This window comes from Lepeophtheirus salmonis, chromosome 2 (genome assembly GCF_016086655.4).
Source record: "Lepeophtheirus salmonis chromosome 2, UVic_Lsal_1.4, whole genome shotgun sequence".
In the NCBI taxonomy this organism is placed as follows: domain Eukaryota; kingdom Metazoa; phylum Arthropoda; class Copepoda; order Siphonostomatoida; family Caligidae; genus Lepeophtheirus; species Lepeophtheirus salmonis.
In genome coordinates, this window is record NC_052132.2 from 18623569 (window position 1) to 18645456 (window position 21888).

The 21888-nt window shown below is 32.2% G+C and overlaps 1 protein-coding gene and 1 long non-coding RNA gene across 3 annotated transcripts in view; both read left to right on the plus strand.

Annotated features, from left to right (window-relative positions):
• The window catches only part of LOC121132362 (uncharacterized), a 60271-nt gene that overhangs the window by 17294 nt on the left and 21089 nt on the right, over window positions 1-21888 (plus strand). The window contains exon 1 of one of the 2 annotated variants that reach the window (XM_040727761.2): window positions 21409-21627. The exons of the other annotated variant lie outside the window; for it this stretch is intronic. Coding sequence (XP_040583695.1) covers window positions 21604-21627 — 24 coding nt within the window. The 5' untranslated portion in view covers window positions 21409-21603. Of the gene's footprint in view, window positions 1-21408; window positions 21628-21888 lie in introns of those variants that run through there. 2 annotated transcript variants of the gene reach the window in all.
• Window positions 7585-8615, plus strand: LOC139907658 (uncharacterized). The gene is made up of 3 exons (XR_011784383.1): window positions 7585-8267; window positions 8319-8457; window positions 8520-8615. It is a non-coding gene; the product is annotated as an uncharacterized lncRNA (long non-coding RNA).

Genomic DNA, 21888 nt, shown 5'->3' on the forward strand with positions numbered 1-21888 from the left:
ACCTATTTATATGTTATGGGCACTCTGCAAAAAGCCAGTTAGAGGGTGCAAAATGGGCGAGCAATTTATAAAACTTTTACCCGAATGGTAATTTTTCGATTACTTAAATTGTCAGGTGAAATGATTGAGGATAATTGTATTGTAAAACAACTTAATTTCAAGCAATTTGAGTTTTTTTTAAATGTTACTTAACAACATAATAACATATGTCAACAATGATAAAACAATTAATAATTATATATCATTAACTTTATTGTATCACGCAACTTTTCCTTCGAAAAGAAACAGAAAATCTCTTTATTTCTAATGTTCTTCCCTATATTTTAATAATAATATTAAACCTAACAGGATTCATTCATCCAAAAAATGGAGTATCTGAATTATTTTTAATTACTTATTACTAATTTAATTAATTCAAAAGAGTATATGGTTTCATTTTGCAATTCGCTTTAAGTATATTTCAAAAAAAAAGTATATATTATTTTGATATTTGACCATCTATTTGTCTTTGAAATATCATGTCTAATACCAGCCTATCAAGGTTGTAATATGCATAATATTTTTGTAATTTAGAAGAAAAGAAAGAAAAACTAGATTTCACAGTCTAATATTTCTTAACATTTTTATTCGACAATTGAACATGCATCTGATTTTTTTTTTTTTTTTTTTTTTGGACACACAATGTAAACTTTGGAGCTACTTGGGAATATGCAGTAAAATTCAATGGGGGATCGTAAAACCATGAAGAAATGCATTGATACGGGAAATAATTATAAGATGATGACCTTTTAATCTTGTAGAAATGAATTTCTTCCAATCCATTTCTATCCTTGACCAAGTATAAAGTCAATATCTTGCCAGAAATTAAGGGTAAAATATGTTTTATTAAAAGCATGGAGGCTAGAAAAAAAAATCTTCAATCTTGCTAGATTTTGTGATAGCTTATATATCACATATACCAATGGTGAACAATTTTTTTTCCTTGCATGATCATTGACAAGGTATTCTTTTAGAATTCAGGATGCTGATTCCGAATATATGCTTAGATTTGCCCCATCACATCATGTTTTTCTGCTATCTGATATTTAATATTCATGGAGGTACATAAAAAGGCTATAATGATACGACACGTTCCTGTTCTGTATCTATGTCTTCAAAATAGTACTTGAAGGATTGAAATACCACAATCACCAGAGGTTAATCTTTATTGATTTAAAAATGGTGAACTTCCTTTTGGGTCAACAAGGAGGTCACACAAAATATCCTTGTTTCCTTTGCTACTGGAACAGTAGAGCTGATAAAGATCACTGAGTTATAATTGAATGAAATTTAACATTTTAATCCGTGACTGGAAGTTACGCCCTCTGTAGTTTCGCCCTGGGAAGTTTCGCCCTCATACGTATATTATAGCATAAATATATCTTCGGCATATAATTTAAGGTCTTCTTCCTATACTTCAACTTGAAGTCCTTTGTAATTAATTATAAAATTATGGAATTTGAGTAACTAATTTGAAATAATTGTTGTTTCTTATTATAATGAATTCGAACACTTTAATATTCTCTATTTAAAAAAATATACAAATTGGATTAAATGCACTCATTTTACACTACTGAATGCAAAAATGCATTACAAATGACTTCAATTAGGGGGGGGGGAGACTAATTTTAGGGCGTAATATCCTGGAACCCTTTTAATCAAGGATTTAATCGTGTGATAACCAACATCTATTGACACATTGAAATCAGTAGTAAATATGCAAATAAAACTACTTAAAGCAAAAAAAAAAATGTATTATTTTTCTCTCGTAAATGAAAGATTTTTGGAATGTGTTGTAGTATTTTTCATCACCCCGTTATTCAAAAACTTGGTGTGATAGGCAAAAACTAATAACATATTTGGAATTAACACCCAAAATGCAGTTAGATTCACTTTAAAAAAACCAAGCAAGAAAAATTGTGTTGTGCAGTGTAACGGATTTGACATGCTTTATCACAAAACGGTGTCATGATGAACTTCTGGAGTCTGATGACAAAGAAAAATATTTATTGAGTGCAATTTTTTTATATTTACAGGGTGGTCTAGATAAATTGGGAAAATCTTTAGAGGCTTATAATCTGAGAACTAGATACGGTAAAACTTTTTTTTTTTATATTTGAAACCTGCATTTAATGAAATTCACTAAATTTATAATTACATCCATCTCTTTTGATAACCTCAGCCACACGAAGCTGGAAGCTTTGACGACCTCGTGCAGATCCAGCTTTACCGTTGTACTTGATTCTGTGTTTGTACTTTTAATTTACGTTCTCTTGGGAGATGGAGTAGCCCAATAAATAAATTACACCTTCCAAGAAGACTGGCCCACTAGGGTAAAAAAAAGTGTGAAGTATCTTGGAGACAAAATGTCCTCACTTTTGGAGTCCGGATTTTTGGCCTGCAAACATCTCAGACCGGATCCCATGCTAAGATCAAGTACGAGGCCTGGCCAATTACCATTCGTTTATGGAGGCCCTCAAGAAGTCAATTTCCAGTACAATTGCAAAGGATGATCCACACAATGTCATCTGGGACTGGCAAAACCTCCAGCACCGTGTGGCCAAGGTTATCAATGAATGTGGAATTTCATTAAATATAGCTTTCAAATAATAAAAAAAATATGGTTCTAGTTCGTTCACAATTAGCCTTTATAGATTTTCCCAATTTATTTATATATTAAGTCTGTGTTGCATCAAAAAAGTGCACCCTCTTTAGTCAAAATAAAACATTGGCGCTGCATTTAAATGCATTTCTGTTTTCGTTGACATCCGTTTCATTTTACTGGATGGACAAAATTCATTGTACGCTAAGTAGTTTATGAAAGTATCCATTTATGCCACTAATATAAGTATTATCATGGAATTAAGACAAAAAGAGTATCTATCCACACCCTAATATTAATATCTAAATAATTTAAAAAACAATTCTCACTTAAAATTTAATTCAGGGCGTAAAGGGTTGACACCTCTCTCTACAAATAATTATGTAAATTGATTTAAAAATGTGTCAAATAATATAAAAATATAATCCTAATATTTTCCGGGAATTAATGCCATTTTAAATGTAGAAGGTTCTCCTCTTTATAGGAATAATTCATTTTCTCCATCTAATATCATATAAAGGGCAGCTGATATTTACAGGGGTCTTAATTCAGTAGTACTATACATCTCACTCATTCCTTCCCTTATGCTTTTAAGAATAAACCATCTCCAGACTGTCAAAGAATGAGCATAACTTTAAAAAAAAGTTATTACTAACCATTTTTTCATTTTTTATCCTATAACGGTTATTTTTCTCTACTTTTTGCCCATCCCTTTATTTGGCACTCTTATCTATAACTGCCAAACATGTGTATCATCAATGCATATCCACAGTGATGTAAGGGACGACTATTATTTTGTTTATTACAACTAACATTCCTGGATTAGAAGAACATGAAAAGACCTTCACAAAATCGATTTATAAAAAAAACAAAATATATAAATTATCGTCTATATATAGGAAAAAAATAGAATTAGAAAAAAAATATTCATACTTAAAATAAATATAAAATTGAGTGAAATTACGTGTTGTGTTAAAGGTTTTAAAAATGGGATTTTTTATTTGGGAAAAAGGATCTATATTTTGATCCTTCTCAAGGATTTTAAAGATAAGTCTTATTGTATTAAATGAATCAATGAACCATGAATAAGTATACATAGACCAAGAGAGTCTTGTAATGGTTAATAATTCAAATTAATTAATAAACTATTATCTATGATTGGCTATGAAATATCGGCCTGTATGTAGGTATATTAGGGTGGTTTGTTTTTCAACTTTTTTCGAATTTTGATTACAGCTAGTTCATTAAAGTTGTAATATAGTAAATATTGTTAAATAATTTTTAAAGCCGTTTTCATTTGTCCATATTTTTATTTTTTGCCGTATTTATGGCAAAAAAAAATTGAAGCAAATGTTGGTAATTCAACAATTTTCTACATTTTTTATTCAATATGCTCCCCATCATTCTGAATGATGGCTTCAATACGTGGACGAATAGATGTTCAACTGGCCTTGATGGAGTTCAAGGACAAGTTTTTCCACTCCTCCGTGATCACAACCTTCAGGTTATTGACATCCGTGTGTTAAGTCTTTTTCACCTTAACCTCCAAAACGCATCAAACAGCAAAGTCCAGGGGTTAACGTCGGCTGAGGACGAAGGTCAGATGTCGACCGTCCAAAATGAAGCCATGTTCTCCGTGCAAGAATATACAGCTTCTTAGACGTGTGTGCCGGGGTGCTGAATTTGATCCCCGCTCCCTGTAGTTGTCCCTAAGGAACGTGCTCTTCAACCATGGTAAGACATGGTATCTGAGCACCTTGCTACTGTCAGACACCACGACATTACACCCACACACCCCTCTACCCATAATTTACCCCAAATGGGGTAATTTGCTTCTATTCCTCGACCACTGTTCTAACTTATAATAAATATTTCGGCAGTTTCTTTTCTAAAGCTACTTTATGGAGCAATAAGATAGAATATCATTGGAAAAACTTTTTTCGAATTAAAAGTTACGCAACTCACTTAAAAATTAAATATCAGCCTCTCAGTTTAAAATTGTAATAACCGAGGTAAATGCTTTTGTTATTGTTTAGAATGTAGTTAAATATGGTCCAGATTTATCTGAACGACCCTGTATATATGTGTATATACAATATAAAAACTCAAAATGGCATCAAGAATATATTTATTGGAGTCACTTTGAATCTGTTATTTCAAGCATTTCATAAATAAAATGGTTCAAGGAGAATCCTTGTGGGTGACCAATCGCATTGGAACATTTTAAAGTCCTAACTATTATGACCAAATGACACTCATAATCCTTCATAACCTCCAAAGTAACGCTTGAATCAATGAAAATTGTAACTTATAAGTAGATAAGTTGTTGTAGTGTTTTTCAGCTGCCTGTTAGATGATTTTGTTAGAAGAAAAGGAATAAATTTCTGTTATAAAGAGGAGATTCTTTTACATAGAAGATAACTTTAGAAGAAAGAAAATATTATCATTATATTTAAATTAATATAAAGGGTAGGACAGCTAAACATTAACTCGATAGATGGATTTAGAAATATATATTAAAAAATTTCAATTTTCAATTAGAGACAAAAAAAAAAAAAATAATATTAGCAAAACACGTAAACAAGATTCTTGCAAAACTTTTTTCATTCTGTAGGGCCAACTTCATTATCAATCACAGCCTTTATATGTCACCTGAAGATCATGCAGGAGTTGATGACAAATTGTCCCATAGAGCCGCTATGGAGGACTTCAGTTAGCTCACATTGGGGTGTGAGATCCTGTTGGTTTCCCTCTCCAATGTGCCCATATACAAAAGTCAAGTGGGTACACATCTGGTGAGGAAGGGACCACATCTCTTTGGACCAGAATCGAACCATGTTATCTACACAAAACCTTTGGCACTTGGAAGACGTGTGGGAGGTTGCGCCGTCCTGAGTCAACACGTAGTTTTCTCCGAGTAGTTGGTTTTCACCCATGGCAAGATTTTGTAGCTAGGCACTTTATAGTAGGCTTCCTGGCCAATTTTCTATCGAGCGTTGAAAAAGAACGGAGGCATCGAGGGATCCGGTGAAAACCACGTCTGTTCTCTTTGGGAAAGGAAGAAGATTAGATTAAAACCTCGTAGACTTAGCATTCTTTCCATCAGAGGACATAACACCTAGCACCATTACTTGGGCCAGATATTAGGTATGGTAAACCTCTTGGACCTCTTCTTTTGCTTCCGCAAGCTAGCGGTCGTTCCGGTGGTTGTGGACTTGATCAACTGTGAAAATTTTCTTGTCCCAGAAATATTTTACAATTGGCCCATTTGCCTTGATCCATGTGCTTTATAGCCTTCCTGATGGTCCTAGGAGCGGAGAAGTCGTTTAAGAGGCGATTCATAGACTTAGTGAGATCGTCTTTTACATACCTCTCAAAACTTTACGTTATTACTTTAAATTATACCCCCACTTCCTGACATCCTGGAGAGGTCTTCTACAACTCCAGCATTTAGGAGATCTAAGTTGCACTACCTTTTTACTTGTTGCTCACTCATAATGATGAAATGACTAAATGATTAGTATAGATTGTTTATATATAAAGGACAGTGGAAACAGAATATCAAAAAAAATAATCAGTTAACATTTTCAAAGTCATGAGAAAATAAACATTGATTGTCAGGCCACGTTTTGCAGCCCTATTAATCTTATTATGCATTTTTTAAACAATATAAACCAAAGATATATGAGTTTAAAATGCGAGCGTATTTTTCTTCCACTAATGTTATTTAAATTAATTCAGTTTCTCCCCTTCATAATCAGTTAACAGGTAGCTAATATTAACAATGGTCTTAATTCATTAATACACTATGTCTCGCTCAACCTTCTTCTTGTATTCTTACACAAATCCCATCCCTAATTATAAGGGACTGTGAGGACTTTATCCCCTCGTTATTACTGAACATTGTCTAGTATATTCTTCTTCTTATTCGACTAGGGCCATGATCAAACCAAAAAAGTATATATAATACGCAAGGTTGAGTGATAGTCTGTAGCTGGTTGTTTAGCGCCCTCCATCTATAACAAATACTGTATTTATATAAGAGACGGAGGCATCAAAATTAGTCCGATCTATCTCCATTTAAAAATTTTATGACGTCATTCTTCTTGAAAAAACATATGAAGTCATGTTATAAACAATTTATCTGTAAAATCGGTCAAGACCAATTTTTTTGGACCGAACTAGACCAAATTTTTCCCTTGAAAAAATATGTACTTGTTTTTACTACATCTATTATTTTGTACTTTAGTCTACCATTTATGTTAAACATAGATAGCTGAATTTATTCTTGGAATCCAAAAATTCGTTATGTTTGTTTCAAATCCCTTTTTGAGAGCATGAATTCAATGATAAGGTCTTGTATTAGTGTTATGATCGAATGCAATCTTTTAATGGGAAACATTTTACGGGAAATTTGATGTTAAAAACATTTTAAATGCGCATCAAATAAGAAATATAACCACAATATATTTTATTTCTGCTTCATTTAAGACCAGGAATAGGACTTAGAATACAATAATGGGGACAAATATTGAAACAATTTATATTATCCAGTTGAAGGACTCATTTACAAAACAACTTATATGTTCGTCGTTAGTAGTTGGAAAGTATCCCATCAAATACTTTGTATATACATTAGACCAAAAAAAAAGATGCGTACCTAAAAAGTAGTCTAGAGGGCTCTCATGTGTTGAAATCAGTACACTGATCTCAAGTTTTTAAAATAAAAGAAGTGTTGTAATAATAAAATTATTTTCCAATAGATGGCTTGAGTAATGTGTATCTCGCGTTGTATAAGTACGATTTGTATACACTAGACGGTGTTAGAAGGATTATATTTAATAGTAAAAAAGTTTCTCAGACAATTTTGTGATTGATTCACTCATTTTTGTTTGAGCGCGCGCCAAAGATCGACGCCAGTAAAGAAACAATATGCTATATTTAAGGGTGATAATTTTGGTAAGAATAGAAAAGCGTGCGAGGAGAAAAGAAGAATTACTTATGGCATCATTGATTAAATAATATACATCTTCTTCAATCCATCATGAACGTTATCATTCCCGCCTTTATTATTCAATATTAATATAATATGAGATGGTGATAGTCGATAGAGAACTGAATAAAATCCCCAAAATGACGTCGCCTTCTGTCTGGATTTATGAAAATGGAGGCCCAGGAATTTGGAAAATACTTACCGGATGAGAAACAGATGGTTTGTCGGATTTGTCGATATAAATGTGCCTTTAGTCCCCTGTCTAGAATTACACGCCACTCATTATCCTCATCTCATAACAAGAGTATGGATATTCATCTATAAAATCAATTTGACGATGAATACATCAAGTCAGACTTTAACTTTGATATCACAACGATGCTTATTGCATGTAATATAACCTTATCCATTGCTAATCATCTACGTTCAAAAAATTTATGGAGAAATACAAGGGTAAACATATCCCTTCCCGAGGAACCATCATTAAATTAATGGAAGATGTTGGTACTGATGTCATATATAGAAATACATATAAAAATGTTTTGAGTCATCCACACCAAATGATGATCAAGTTATCAGTAAAAAGTATTTACGAATATCGAAATGGAACTCTGAATTTTGTACTATCTCACAGTAAGTATTCAATTTTTTTCAATCTAACCATAAAATATGATTCTATTTTAGCTAAATATATCAAGAATTATGATACACAACTCAGTAAAGGGCAAAAACAACTGCTTAAATGGTCACAACAACGGGGAAGTAGCTTTGGATGGTTTGCAACTAGTTTGTCTGAGACTACTTACTTCGCTTTAAGACTTGGGTATGATAATTAGGTTTTCCAATATTACATAGTCAATAAATATTACTTTTTTATCACTAAAGGCTTAGCTATGGTTGATGGGCTCCAAGAAATGGTGTTCAGAAAACTCATAAAAGGCAAAAACAACTGTTTAAATGGTCACAACAACGAGGGTAGTTACATTGGGTGTTGCATTAAACAATTGTGTATATCCATCATGATAATAGTATGTTGTTATATAAGCATGCCTAAATAACGGGTGGAAATCTTTTTTGATGCTCTTAATAGGGAGTAATATCGCCGGACATTACTACATAATTAGCTTTTGGTCTAAATCTTTACGATGAATTTATTTATAAAAATTTTTTATTAGTATATTTATTGTCTAATTTTATGATTTTGACATTTACTTTATTATTAATAATTAGTTAGATCTCATCGGTAGAGATATATCTATCCTGTGCACAATTGTATATAGCAACTTCCACATGAAGAAGAGGGGTGATTATCTTTTTGATTAAACTCCACGTCTCGCTTGTGTATTGCAACCTAAAGTTATGACATATTTAACTGAATTCCGATGTCAGAACAAGAAAATATTATTTGGATCAATCTATTATTTCAATATTCTGTATTTATAATTTATTATTATTAATAGTTATATGATTTTAATTGTTTAATTTTGTATATTTAACTTAAATGTTTAATGGTTTATTTTTTAGTATGTAGATTATATTTAATTAAAGCCTTCTTTTTTAAACTTTGAGCTTCAAATATATTTCAAATACTCTACTTTGTCGTTTCATTAGCTATTATTCTGAGAATAAGGTTCATAATGAATTACAATTTCATGGAGTGTGACGTTTTCAAATCTACTGTAACGGATAAAAAACGTCGAAGTCAATTATACGTAGTATATCTTCATTAAACATTTTGCTAATAAATACATTAGTTATACCCTCAAAAATCATAATAAAGCAGGCAGATGATAATCACATCAGTATTTTAAACAATGATACCATATGTCTTTTTTTCCCCCTCCTCCTCGCACGCGTTTTTCTCTACAATATTATCAACTATAGCTATATTATACAGTTTTTATTCGAACAAGGGGAGAACGTAAGCCAGGTGACAGAAAATGTGAACTCTTGGTGATACCAAAAAACAAAAGGAATTGAACCTCATTATCCATACAAATTTTATAATCATATTTCGATATTGTTGATAAAAATTAACTGTAATAATGGATAGAAAACAATTATTTTCCCAAATTATCCTAATTTTCTCGTCCCTAATGGATCAACAAAAAATCAAACAAAATGTACCGATGTAGCCATTTTTATTGATTTTCAGTACATATTACTTTCATTAAATTAAATTATGAACATTTTTCATTGGCCTCAAATATTATTTAATGCAAGTGTTTTGTCTTTTTTTTTTTTATTCTTTAAGCCATTTCATGAAATTTTATCGAGACTGATTAGAAATTTGCCCATTTTAAATAGTAACTTATCAACTATGTGCCCCCAAGATGGCACTGCCTTCAAGTATGATGCTATTTATGACATCAATGAAAAAACATTCTATAGATCAAAATGAAATGCCCGCATCCATCAATAGTTGGTAATTAAAATGATTGATTTTGTAATTGAATAAGGCGTTCTGTCGACTCCAAGACGTGAAAATTTGAACTTGTATTGAATCTCAACTTATGCACAACATACTGGGATTTTAAAATAAAGCAACATACGAATTTGCCTACAGCATGAAACCTACGTGTATAGTATAAATACAAGCTAACAAGTTTTAACTTAACAAAGCCACAATTAATGAAGCAAATCTGTACATCGTTTTTTATAATATATCCATGTTAAAAAATAATAAAAAATACACGACTTTAACGACGCATGGTTAATCGAGGAGTTTGCATATTACGTATATATATCGAAGAAATAATAATTATCTTTGCATCGTATTTTTCGATTGAATTTTCACATGGGTAAAAAATGCGATATAAATTAAACCCAATAATTTGCATCTTTCAATTCAATTTTCAGATACAAAAAAAAAAAAAAAAAAGAGAAGAAAATGACCATCCTGGTTGGATATCAACAGAGTAATTGCAATTTTTTTTTGTCATAAAAAAACATTTTACCAGCCAGAATCGTCAGACTTTTCATTAGTATTTGTTTGTTAAGTCTATTTGAACACTAGATGGCGTATCGCCTTTCAAAACATCGTCATAATAAACATATCAACGCAATCTTATTAATAATAAATAACTCATCTTGAAGTTGACATTATGACAATTGTAATTCAGTATAACATCATAAAATTTGGCCACTTAATATATTAAAAAACCATAGTGAACCTCAGATATATTCAAATATTCCTCGGATCAACCAGAGAGACTTGGAAGTCGAAAAATATAGGCAATGAGCAACTAAATATTAAAACATTCAATGAATTACTAGCTTAAAAATGTATCATATGGTAGAGCTACTTAATCCGACAGTGAATTTTTTTGTAGTGGTGCCATCTACATTTTTAACATACCTATATAAGTTTTGTTCTCTAATAATATCTTTATTGTCTATTATAATTATAATTCGACTACACAAGACAATGCATTGGTATTTAGATTTACGGATTGCATATATTTTTATCAATTATACGCTGTCACGTTATGAATTTGTAAACCATCTTGCAAAGGGGGGTACTGATAGCCAAAACCAGTTTACTATTGGTACGCCTCCAACCTACATAAAGAAGGTAATTCAAGACTTCTTCTTTCAATATTGGTGTGACCGATACAAAAAAGATCAAGGTATGAAACATACACATATGCCGAAGTCGAAGTGTATGCAGCTCGGAAGAGAACCATTGAGACTCATTGTATAAGCCTACACTGGACATGGCCCTTTTCAAGCCCACCTAAGCAAGTGGAAGGCCACAAGGTCAACGTGTTATGTATGTATGGAAGAATTGCAAAGTGCAGACCATCTCATCAATAGATGCCCCGCTCTATCTTACGAGAGACATCAAGCAATGAATGCAAAAAACGAAGACATTCGTTTTTTAAAATTTATGAAGTGTAAAAAAATATTTTTTTTAGAACTGCAGAAATTACTGAGGCCGAAATGAAAGAAAAAGTTCAGTTGGAAGGGTCTGCGTGCAGAATACTTAAGAATTTTTTGAAGGAAGATAGATTTTCTGCCCCCACTTTTAAAAAAATTATTCATGAAGGAAAAGTTATAACTAAACCCGTAGATGTGTTCGACTACTTTCATTCCCATTTCCAAAACATTGTTTGGCACAAAAAGAGGCCAATTTCCGAAAAGAGATGAAATATCCACTGTTCAAGGGAATTATATCTTCTCTAAAGATATTATATTTAACTTTTTAGGAAAGTATTATAAGAATGATAAAGCCTGTATTCCAGATGGAGTCTCGGGTAAAGTCTATTCGAATTTAAGCGATGAAGTTTTTCCGAATCTTTTAAAAATTGGACGTTCCATGGAAAAGTTTGGACGACTATCCAAGTCACAAACAAAAGGGACAATTGCATTGATTCCGAAAAAAGGAGAAACTATAGCCATTGGAGACCAATTATGGTTCTCAATGAATCATATAGGAGTCTTTCTAGAATATTGGCTAAACAGATCCAACCAATTCTCAACAAAAGAATTGGGATTGAACAAAAATTATTTTTAAAGAATAAGAAAATTCCGATGTTTCACGCAATATTCAAGCTGCAATTGACACAGTGGAAAGTAGGAAGAAGTTTGGAGCAATAATAGTAATAGACTTCTCCAAAGCTTTCATCTCTATTTCACATTGGCAAATTCTTAGATCTGTAAAAAAGTTACTTCCGAAACGTTTTTTTAATCCCGTGCGTGCCTTGCTATATAACAGCACTTCAAGGATCTCATTGAATAGACTAGAAAGCCAGACAATCATCTTAGAAAAGAGCTGTCCTCAGGGATGCCCCTTGGCTCCACTTCTTTTCATAGCTGCAATAGAAGAATTCGTTTTAGGTGTTACAAAGAGGTACAGAGGATTTGGGATTAGCTTTGAGGGATCACAGCATATTATTGATTTGTATGGAGATGATGTAACTTTAACGGTAGAGGGGAATTCTGAGTCTCAATAAATTAAATAAATTATACAAATACTAAGTTTGATAACATGATTTTTAGACTGACGAGTTTGTACATGAGCAAGAAGGGTTAGGGCGAGTAACGAGTAAAGCTCGTTATTCCTAGAGTCTTTTTTAGAAACTCGAAAATACACGAGCAGCAAAAATCAGCTCGCAGCACATCACTAAAGAAAGGACGGATGCATATTTTCCCGGATCCGGGTCCGTTCGGATCTTTATACGTAAATATTTGAGTAAACTTCGCGTAGTTGAACTTTTGCATTCAAATCGGAACACAAAATTAGACGGAAACTTGGCTCGAACTTATTACCATTTTACATAAAGTTCGGACTTAAATATAATAGAATCCGGATTATGCTTGCACTTTCACTGATTACTAATGCCGAAAAAATAAACAACCCAATGTTATTACTATTAGAAGATAATTATTAGTTATCATTAGAACTATTGTTAGTATAACATTGAGCATCTTTATTGTATCTCGGAACCTCTCCTCATAAAAGAAATAGAAAAAAGTCCAAAATTGGTTGATAGTCTGCCAATTATTCCAACAATGGAATAATTATTGAATTATCATTGGTAACTATTCAAACCTTAATTAGAAATCATTCGTATCCAAACAATCAATGTTAGCAATTTTAATTAGAGAGACAGAAAAAGAAACTTAGACAGCTGACAACCAAATAGAGTATCCATTTTGATGTTGCTCCAACAATATTCATGATAAATAGAATGTACATTCGAAATAGATATTATCTTTTTTTTATAACAAGGATTAAGTACAAAGCAATAAAATAAGATATTTTTTTAGATAGCTTTTTTAGATTCGAAAAATCCCTCGAATCTTTTTTATGATCTGTAAAAGTTTGGTTACCCGAAGCCGGTTTTGTTGTATCTTGACGAGGATGAGGAGGCACAAACTATTTATATTGTGGAGAGATCCAAGACGACCGAGAGAAGTGAGGAGAAGGAAAGGCGTGGAGGAATAATATAAAGGTTTGTTTATAAGAACATCTATATTATTAGTTAAGCAAAAATCTACTCTAATACATACATAAAATACACAACTATTTATACTTAAAATCAGGTAAAAGACTGTAATTTACCTTGCTCGTCCCTGGGAGACATATCGATCTCAGTCGAAGTACTCTCATCCAACTCTGGATGATCCAAAAGAGAAACCATTGCACATTCATAGCCCAATGATGAGAACGGGAGAGTAGGAACAACGGAGAACCAGAACTTCATAGGTTGAAATCCACTTTGAATGATGTAGTCCCTGACACGGACACACACTTCACTTCTTGTAAGTGACCATGGTTCTATTCCTTCCTCCACTAGGCCCAAACTGAGGCCGTATTGTTCCGCCTTCTGTAGACGAACGAGCGTTCTCCATGTCGACGAAAAAGGGCTACCCAACTCCAGCAGGGCTAGCTTCGCCGACGATCCGTATTATTATGAATACAATATCCTACTCCAATACATATATAAAATACATAACTATTTATACTTAAAATCAGGTAAAAGACTGTACTTTACACATATAGGTATATATGTATATACAAGAAAATAGGAGAAGAGAACAAGGGGGGAAAAAACACTAATACATTACAGTTTTGGTCTCAGATTTTTTTCGGGTAACGCAAGTTTACATATACTGTGCCCGGGTACTTCAGATCTGGGTCCAAGATACGTCCTATCTCTACACATCACTAGTCATAAGTATTAGGTTAAGTAAAAAGCTCTGAGCGTTTTTCGCTAGATGTCTTTAGTGAGCTATATCTCACGACTAATACATTACATCAACAAAAGCTTAACGTATCTAAGGAATATTCAGCAATTATTACATTTAACCTCATCACAAGTATTCTAAATTATTCATTTCCTTTTTTGTATTTTATACAAGTTAGAACTTGAACAAAATCGCACCTTGTACACAATATTTATTTCAAGAACATAGTTAATTGATTATTTGGTATATTATATGTAGATCAAATTTAAAAGGACTTCAAAACCGTATCGAACGAGTAAAAAAGTTACAAAAATTAATATTAGGAAATGGTTTTACAGAATTATCAAAAAAAAAAAAAATTGTGAGTTTATGTTTTGATTTTTTAAGGCTTCCTTAAAATCAGAGTTGATTTTTTTTCCATAAAAACACCCCTATATTTGTAATAATGCAAAATCCATGAGTTAATACGTTATGGGAGTTGAATTAATTTGTCTAATATAGGATGTTCTCTCATCTTGAAAGAGCAATGTTGATAGCAAGGTATTATATTGCAATGTGAGAATGATTCAAATTGACATTTAAAAACTACGACGCTTTTATACAACCTTGAAATTACAATAGATTAGAGAAATAGCTCTTTAAGTCAAATAGAAAATTAAAGTTTAACTCATTTGTATAAAATAAACTACATTACTGAACCCACCGGCTTCCTTCGTCAATTGTTTTTTTTTTCATGTTTTATATTGATTTCTAAAGTATTTTTATGATTCATATTAAATTTACTATACAGGGCTTTGCACATAAATTGGGAATTTTATTGATCAAAACTGATGAAAAAGTTGTTGACAGTGATGTAGTCTTTTGATTCATTAAATTTGACCTCCCCCAGCTTCAATAACCTTTGTGATCCTTGGCCTGAATCCTTCTGCAGCCTCGATTACATTATCATCTGAGATCATCCTACAGTTCTTGGTGAGGCTAGCCTGTAGTAAGCTAACAATGCTGTTGGAGAATTTGTTGACCTGCTCTTGATACCCTACAGAAAGAAATGAACAATGTTTAAATCTGGATTATTTCTAGACAAGAATCCAGCCTTCAAGAATAACAGGATATTCTCAGATAGGAATAACTGAGTTTCCCTAAAAGGATGGCATGGAAAAGGCTTCCACAAGATTATATTTGAGGGGTGGCACTTGGTTTTTGTATTATTTTTTTTTTTGAAAATACTCCAAAAATTAAATTTTTTTAGAAAAAAACTTCAAAATCCATAATATTTCCAAAAAATTACATTTTTGGGAAAATAAATTCGGAAATCCATAGCTATTAACAGAAAAATTATTTTTTTTGGAAAAAAGTTACACAAATCTATAGCGATTCAAAGAAAATTAATTTCTTTGAAAAAGAAATTGAAAAATTCAAATTCAAGTATTATAGTTTTCACTCTGTTGCATAATTTTCCCGAATAAAAAATAAAAATTCCTCAATTTTGTGCCCTACAGACCCTCCAGTCCCGCTTCTGCAGACGCTCCAGCACGGAGCAGTGTCGTCGTATCTGTCAAAGGGTAAAAAAATATCTGGCCGATAATAAAAAAGACTGAAGGAAAGGGACTAATTTGTCAATCTGTCCTAGGACCAATCAAACATAGAAAGCCAAAAAATATTAAAACACCAGTTAGGTCATTTTTGAATTGAACACTTCCAATAATAAGGTTAAAATTGATTTTTTTTTTATATTTATCAATGTTTAACCATGTGTCTTGTGGTGTTTATATCCAAAGAAATTGATCTATTCATTGAGCCGATTTGGAGCACTTATACAAATAAACATAAGATAATATAAAAAATTAAAATCTTAAAAATTATTTATTGGCAAAGAAGGATTAAATATTTTTAATGATTAATTAGTTAATTATTGATGGAATTAATACAACGTCGTTTTACTGCATGAAATCATTTTGCACATTTTAAGTCATATAGTATGATGAACATTTACAACATGTTTAATTTTTTGGTATTTGGACCGTGAATCCTTTTGGTGAATTGTTCTTGAGAATGATTTTTATATTATACGTATATTAATTATATAATTTATGAAAATGTCATATATGCAACAAGATGGGATCAAAGTTAAATTTTGTGTGTAATTGAATCAAGCTGTTAAGGATCGACTCGAGCTGAAAAAGTAGCTAATCATGCCCAATTAGGTAATTACTATTTTTTATTCATCTGAAACCCCTCACAAGTGATTGACTTTTATTTGTAATTTAAGAACATGCGTAGTATTTGTGAAATTAAAAGAAAAAACTCTTCCTTCACGTAATGTAAAATGTTGTATAGATCTATAATTTTCAAATATACGATGGTCGTCTGAAAAGTTTCCAACCTCAACGTGAAGATGGGAACACGCCTTGGGTAACTAAAAGCTTGTCACATCTAACTAACATCTGTTGACAGTTACTCAGCAAAGTTTCAGTCATTTTGGAGGTGCAGTTGTTATGTAACCGTCGTTTGATGTGAGTGGATGCGAGTATTGCTCTGTTGGTGCATTTTAGGGGTAATAAATCCGAGTTTTGGCGCTTTTAATTACGGTAAATGAAACTTGGGTACACCATTATACGGCCAAAACAAAAATAAAGTCCACACAGTGGACTGGAAAGATTTGTAATGTAAATAAAAGTAAAGAAGAAGATAATTCTTGAACAATTACTTAGTAGAAAAAAACCCACCGAGTACTATTTGCATGGGAGACGTGACTCGATGAATTTTACAGAGTTTTCTCCATCTTGGTTTGATCTGGGAATGCCATTCATCAATTTCTCACATCTCCAATGGGGTTTCAGGCTCTTTATTGCCTCACTACATAGTTCGGAAGCTCCTTCTACTTGATTTGATGCCGATGAGAAGTTCTTTTATAGTGACAATATATCTGGCATCAATCATATAATTACTTGAAATCCTCTCGCCATCTAGGGGGTTCCCTTCTGTTAACATCATCCATTGCAACATGATTCAAAACTTTTTGAATATATGAATTTGCATTGAATCAAATAGTTTGTGTCTTCCTTATATACTTTTCATGTGGAACTGTTACATCAAATTTTTTTCTTGCATAATCAGCACAAATGAGATAATATTTATATCTAGTAAAAAATTGTGATGCATCAGTTAATCAGGACAACAACAAAAAACTCAAAACATTTATTGAAATTGACTGATCAAACATAAATTTGGCCGGGTTGTTTTAAATTTAAAAACCAGCTTAACATTTGAGTTGTGTCAAACCGAATAGTATTTTTACCTTTTTTGAAAGGAAATATATTATATTTTCAAGTGGCCATGTTTACTAATATTTTACATATATTTATCAAATGGCATTCTTCTAATTTTCAGCTGTTCTTTTTTCAGAAAAAGACCAGTCTTCTTATCACCTATTTAAACTTGTACGTTATATAGGGTCTACGTGGTTTTAAGTTAACTGTCTCCATAGTTTCCATGAGGTCTGTAAATCCCCTATGAGATACACTAAGAAAGAATGGAATAGCAAAATGAAACTAATGTCGTCATAATAAGCATAGCAACGTGCACTAAATAAATCCTTCAAATGTTTTCGAAATTTAGAGAATTATAAATTATTTGAGATTAATAATATGGTCGATAATGATTTGTAACAAATCAAAATATTTAAATGACAGAAAAAACTGTGAAAACAGCATTAAAATAAACGATTTTATTATTAATATTAGACTTATCTTTAATACACTATTTAATCACAGTGTATCATTCCATTTCGATATTTTTCTTTGAGGAATATTTCTTATCAAAGTTTTTTGCGTAATTACTTTACCGAACATGATTTCTTCAATCTGTAATAATTCTTTTAGTAGTACGGAGACATTTTCCCATCAACGATGCTTTTTTTGCTATCTTGTAGTTATTAACATTCAATATTTATAAGAATGTTAATACTCTAATTCTGCATTAATTAAAAATAGAGGCAAGCACCAAGAAACTATGAGCAAATTTGCATTCGTCTTCTATTTTATATTTATTAAGTCTTAAACCTCCATTTTCTAAATAGTGGGAACAGCAAATATGGATGGATTGCTTTCTGAATTTATAATTAATTTTCTTGATAGAAATTGCTTTTAAATAAAATTACTATATGTTAATTTTATTTTTGGCGAAGCTTCGCGAACAGTAGAACTATACCTAAATGTCCTATGGACCTTTACCCTATAGTTTGTATCGTTGTTCGTGGATTTTGTGGAGTATAATTTCATAGTTATACCTTGCCTTTGTTATACGATACTCAACAAAAAATAAACCTAATGTCTCAACAACAAACGATACCGATAATTGGGAAGGTTCAATATAGCAATCAGGCATAGTTCTACTTTGCCCGTTGCTTCACCAAAAAATTACCTAAGATATAGTAGTTTTATTAATAAGCATTGTCTATGAAGAAATATATAAAAAGGATGTTCTCCAAAAATTAATATACATTTTTTAAGGTTAAAGGGAGTTGGAGTTGTCTTAACATTCGAAAGATAAGTCCAATCCGCACTAAATTTTCAATCCCTTTATCCATTTCACTCTCTCCTTGAGGTTCCGAGGAATTTATTTTAACTAATATATTTTCCGTTTTTTTATATACCGTATGACACTCAAACGTAACTTACCTAGATCAAGTCATATGACCTGTGTTTTCCTCTAGAGTGAAAGAATAATTATAAGAGTTTGAGAAAAAAAAAAGAATATATTGGGAGGACTGAGGAGTACTTTAATGTTAAGAGTGCTCACTAGTAAAACAGACTAAATTAATTTTAACATGCCAGGTTTTATATTTTATTCAAATATTAGCATATTCTAAAAATGCACAAGATTTATTATTTGGATAAGAGACCAATAATAACAAAAACAATTAGAAACAGTGATGCTATTGTTTGAATTCTTAGATACCTTCCTCTCTAACTCCCCCTAAAAGATCCATAGGATTCATATAGGGTGGGTTAGAGGGCCAGATGTGGAGGTGTAAAAATGACACCTTCCTTTCTATGAAAAAGTTTTGGGTCTTGCGGACCTTGTGAGAAATAGGAACTCGACATCATTGGCCTCAGCTTTCATCCAAGATATCACTTGATCAGACATGAGTTCACAGTACCTTTTGGCCCCCACCCTCTCCTTTGACTCAAGATCATATGGTGCATGGTACTATCGTGCCCCCAATGACCCCAAGGGGCATGATGCTGGCTGGGAACTTGGTTTTAAAGACATGGGGAACATTATTTCTCTTTGTGGCCAAACATTTATCGTTCTCAGTGTTGTAGGATCTGTCGATAGTCCATTGCTTCTCATCCGAATAAAAGAAGATTCGGTTAACATGGGACTTGAAATCTTTCCTGTAGTTGTAGACGTCGTAGACTCTCCTCTTTGGATATCTGAGCATATTCTTGATATACGTTGGGCTAAGTTCTAAGTAACAAATTCGATGATGGTGTTCCTCCGGGTCTCCTACATTGTAAATCCTTGTTTTGAATTGAAAGTTGTAGAACTAACTTTGAGTTAACGTTCAACCTCTCACTTTAAAATTGAAATAATTGAGTTAAATGCTTTCCGTATTGTTCAGGGTTTAGGTAAAGATGGTCTGGATTTACCTAAGCTACCATATACATGTTCAATTCTACTCCTGCCATAATTCATTAATACGACTATAATGTTATTTCTTCGATGAAAATATGTTTGTAATAACATCATGGAGTGTTATAATCAATCCACACAGAGATTCGTTTTCATATATTCATATAGACATACAAACTTTGCTTTATTAATTAGATTACCTAATACATTTATAGTACAGTACAGATAGAACTGCCCCTTCTTTTAACGTATAGAGGTGTCCATCAAAATCTGAACACTCTGAATTTCAAACTTTAACAAGATAAAGTTTATTAATTATTAATAGAATATCATCAAAATTAATAATAAAAATAGATGTGTGTATAAGCACCCTTAATCTCTTAGCGGCAATGATGGCTTCCAGGAGGCGACGGGAGCATGGCACCCGCTGCAGATATAGTCATTTGTCACAGCGTCCAAATGCTGGCTGACGGTTGCTTTGAGGATCTTTGAGAGACACTGCAGGCCTTTCCCTCGACATTCACCTAAAAGGTGTAGTCGAAGGGGGTTGGGATCGGAGCTGTAGGGGCCCAAAAAGAGTCAAGAAGAGTCATGCAACAGTGGTAATGGGGTTCTTTCATTGCTAGTATCAAAAGTGTGTCAAAAAGGACGGTCTTGTGTGAAACTCCAAGATCTCTTGCATGGTCTCTCATGGACTTGAGAGGATTGGCCTTGGCTGTTTTATTTAACTCATGGGGATTCAGTTTGGACTTTTTGACAGAGCTATTCTTCCTCTCCAACGTTTCGGACTTGCTGAGGGTGTATGCGGTCGTACTGGAGACGCCCAACTGCTTGGAGTGCAAGAATGGAAAGTGTCATTTTCTCATCTTCTACGTAAGCTAGAGAGATCAAATTTGTTTTTGTTTTCTTCGTAACATATTGTTTATGCTTTAATATATCAAAATATGAATTAACTTCAATCACTCAACCTTCATTAATTATTGAATTAGTATGTGTTTAGATTTTCATGCTTTTTAAATTCCCATCACTCAACCTCATCCCCTTTCGGAATCCAATAATTGAATGGATTTAAATATAAATTAATTATATAATATAATTGTATACTTTGATTGACCACATGGGGTCAAATATGTACCCTCTATTTCTTTAGACCATTAAAACAAAAAACGATTAAGATAAAACCATCCTTGAAATACTACTTACTTAAATAGCATCTAAGTAGCATTTCATTTGTTTCGTTGAGACACTTATGTAGTAGTACATAGGTATGAATGTGTTGAAATCTCAACACGCAAAAAGCAGTGTGTACGTTAGATTTATAAACACAATATACATGCATAGAACCATGTAGGAACCAACGCTGGTTCGGAAATAAGGGCAAAGCGCACTCTTGAATATACATACATACATATTGACGTTTAATAAATAAAATAACTTGGATATCAGTTTTATCCTGAATTCTTTTTGATGAGGAGCAGAGACTTTTAAAAAGAGACTCCAAGGGATTCACTTTAATTAATTCGACATAAGTATAATATGTTGTTATCATTTTTTGAATAAAAAATTGATGTATACTTCACAAATTTTACAGTCAATTAATAACCCGTGTTCTCCAAACCCAAGTTTTTCATCATAGAATATGTATCGAATACTTGCTTTTAAGGTAAATATATCCTTTTACAATAATCATATTATAATGGAGGTTAGTTAATTATGTGTAGCTGTTGTTTATCTAACAATTAACTTAATTAGTTAATTATGAAATTATTTATTAAAGAGATAAATGAGTTATTAATTAATACACTCAATATGATTTGTAAATAAATAAGTTGAATTACTATTAAATGATAAACTTTCCATGCTGTAACCAAACCTTTATCTAAGAAGGGACACTCTGAATTCTAGATGGGATTAAGGCTGTTCC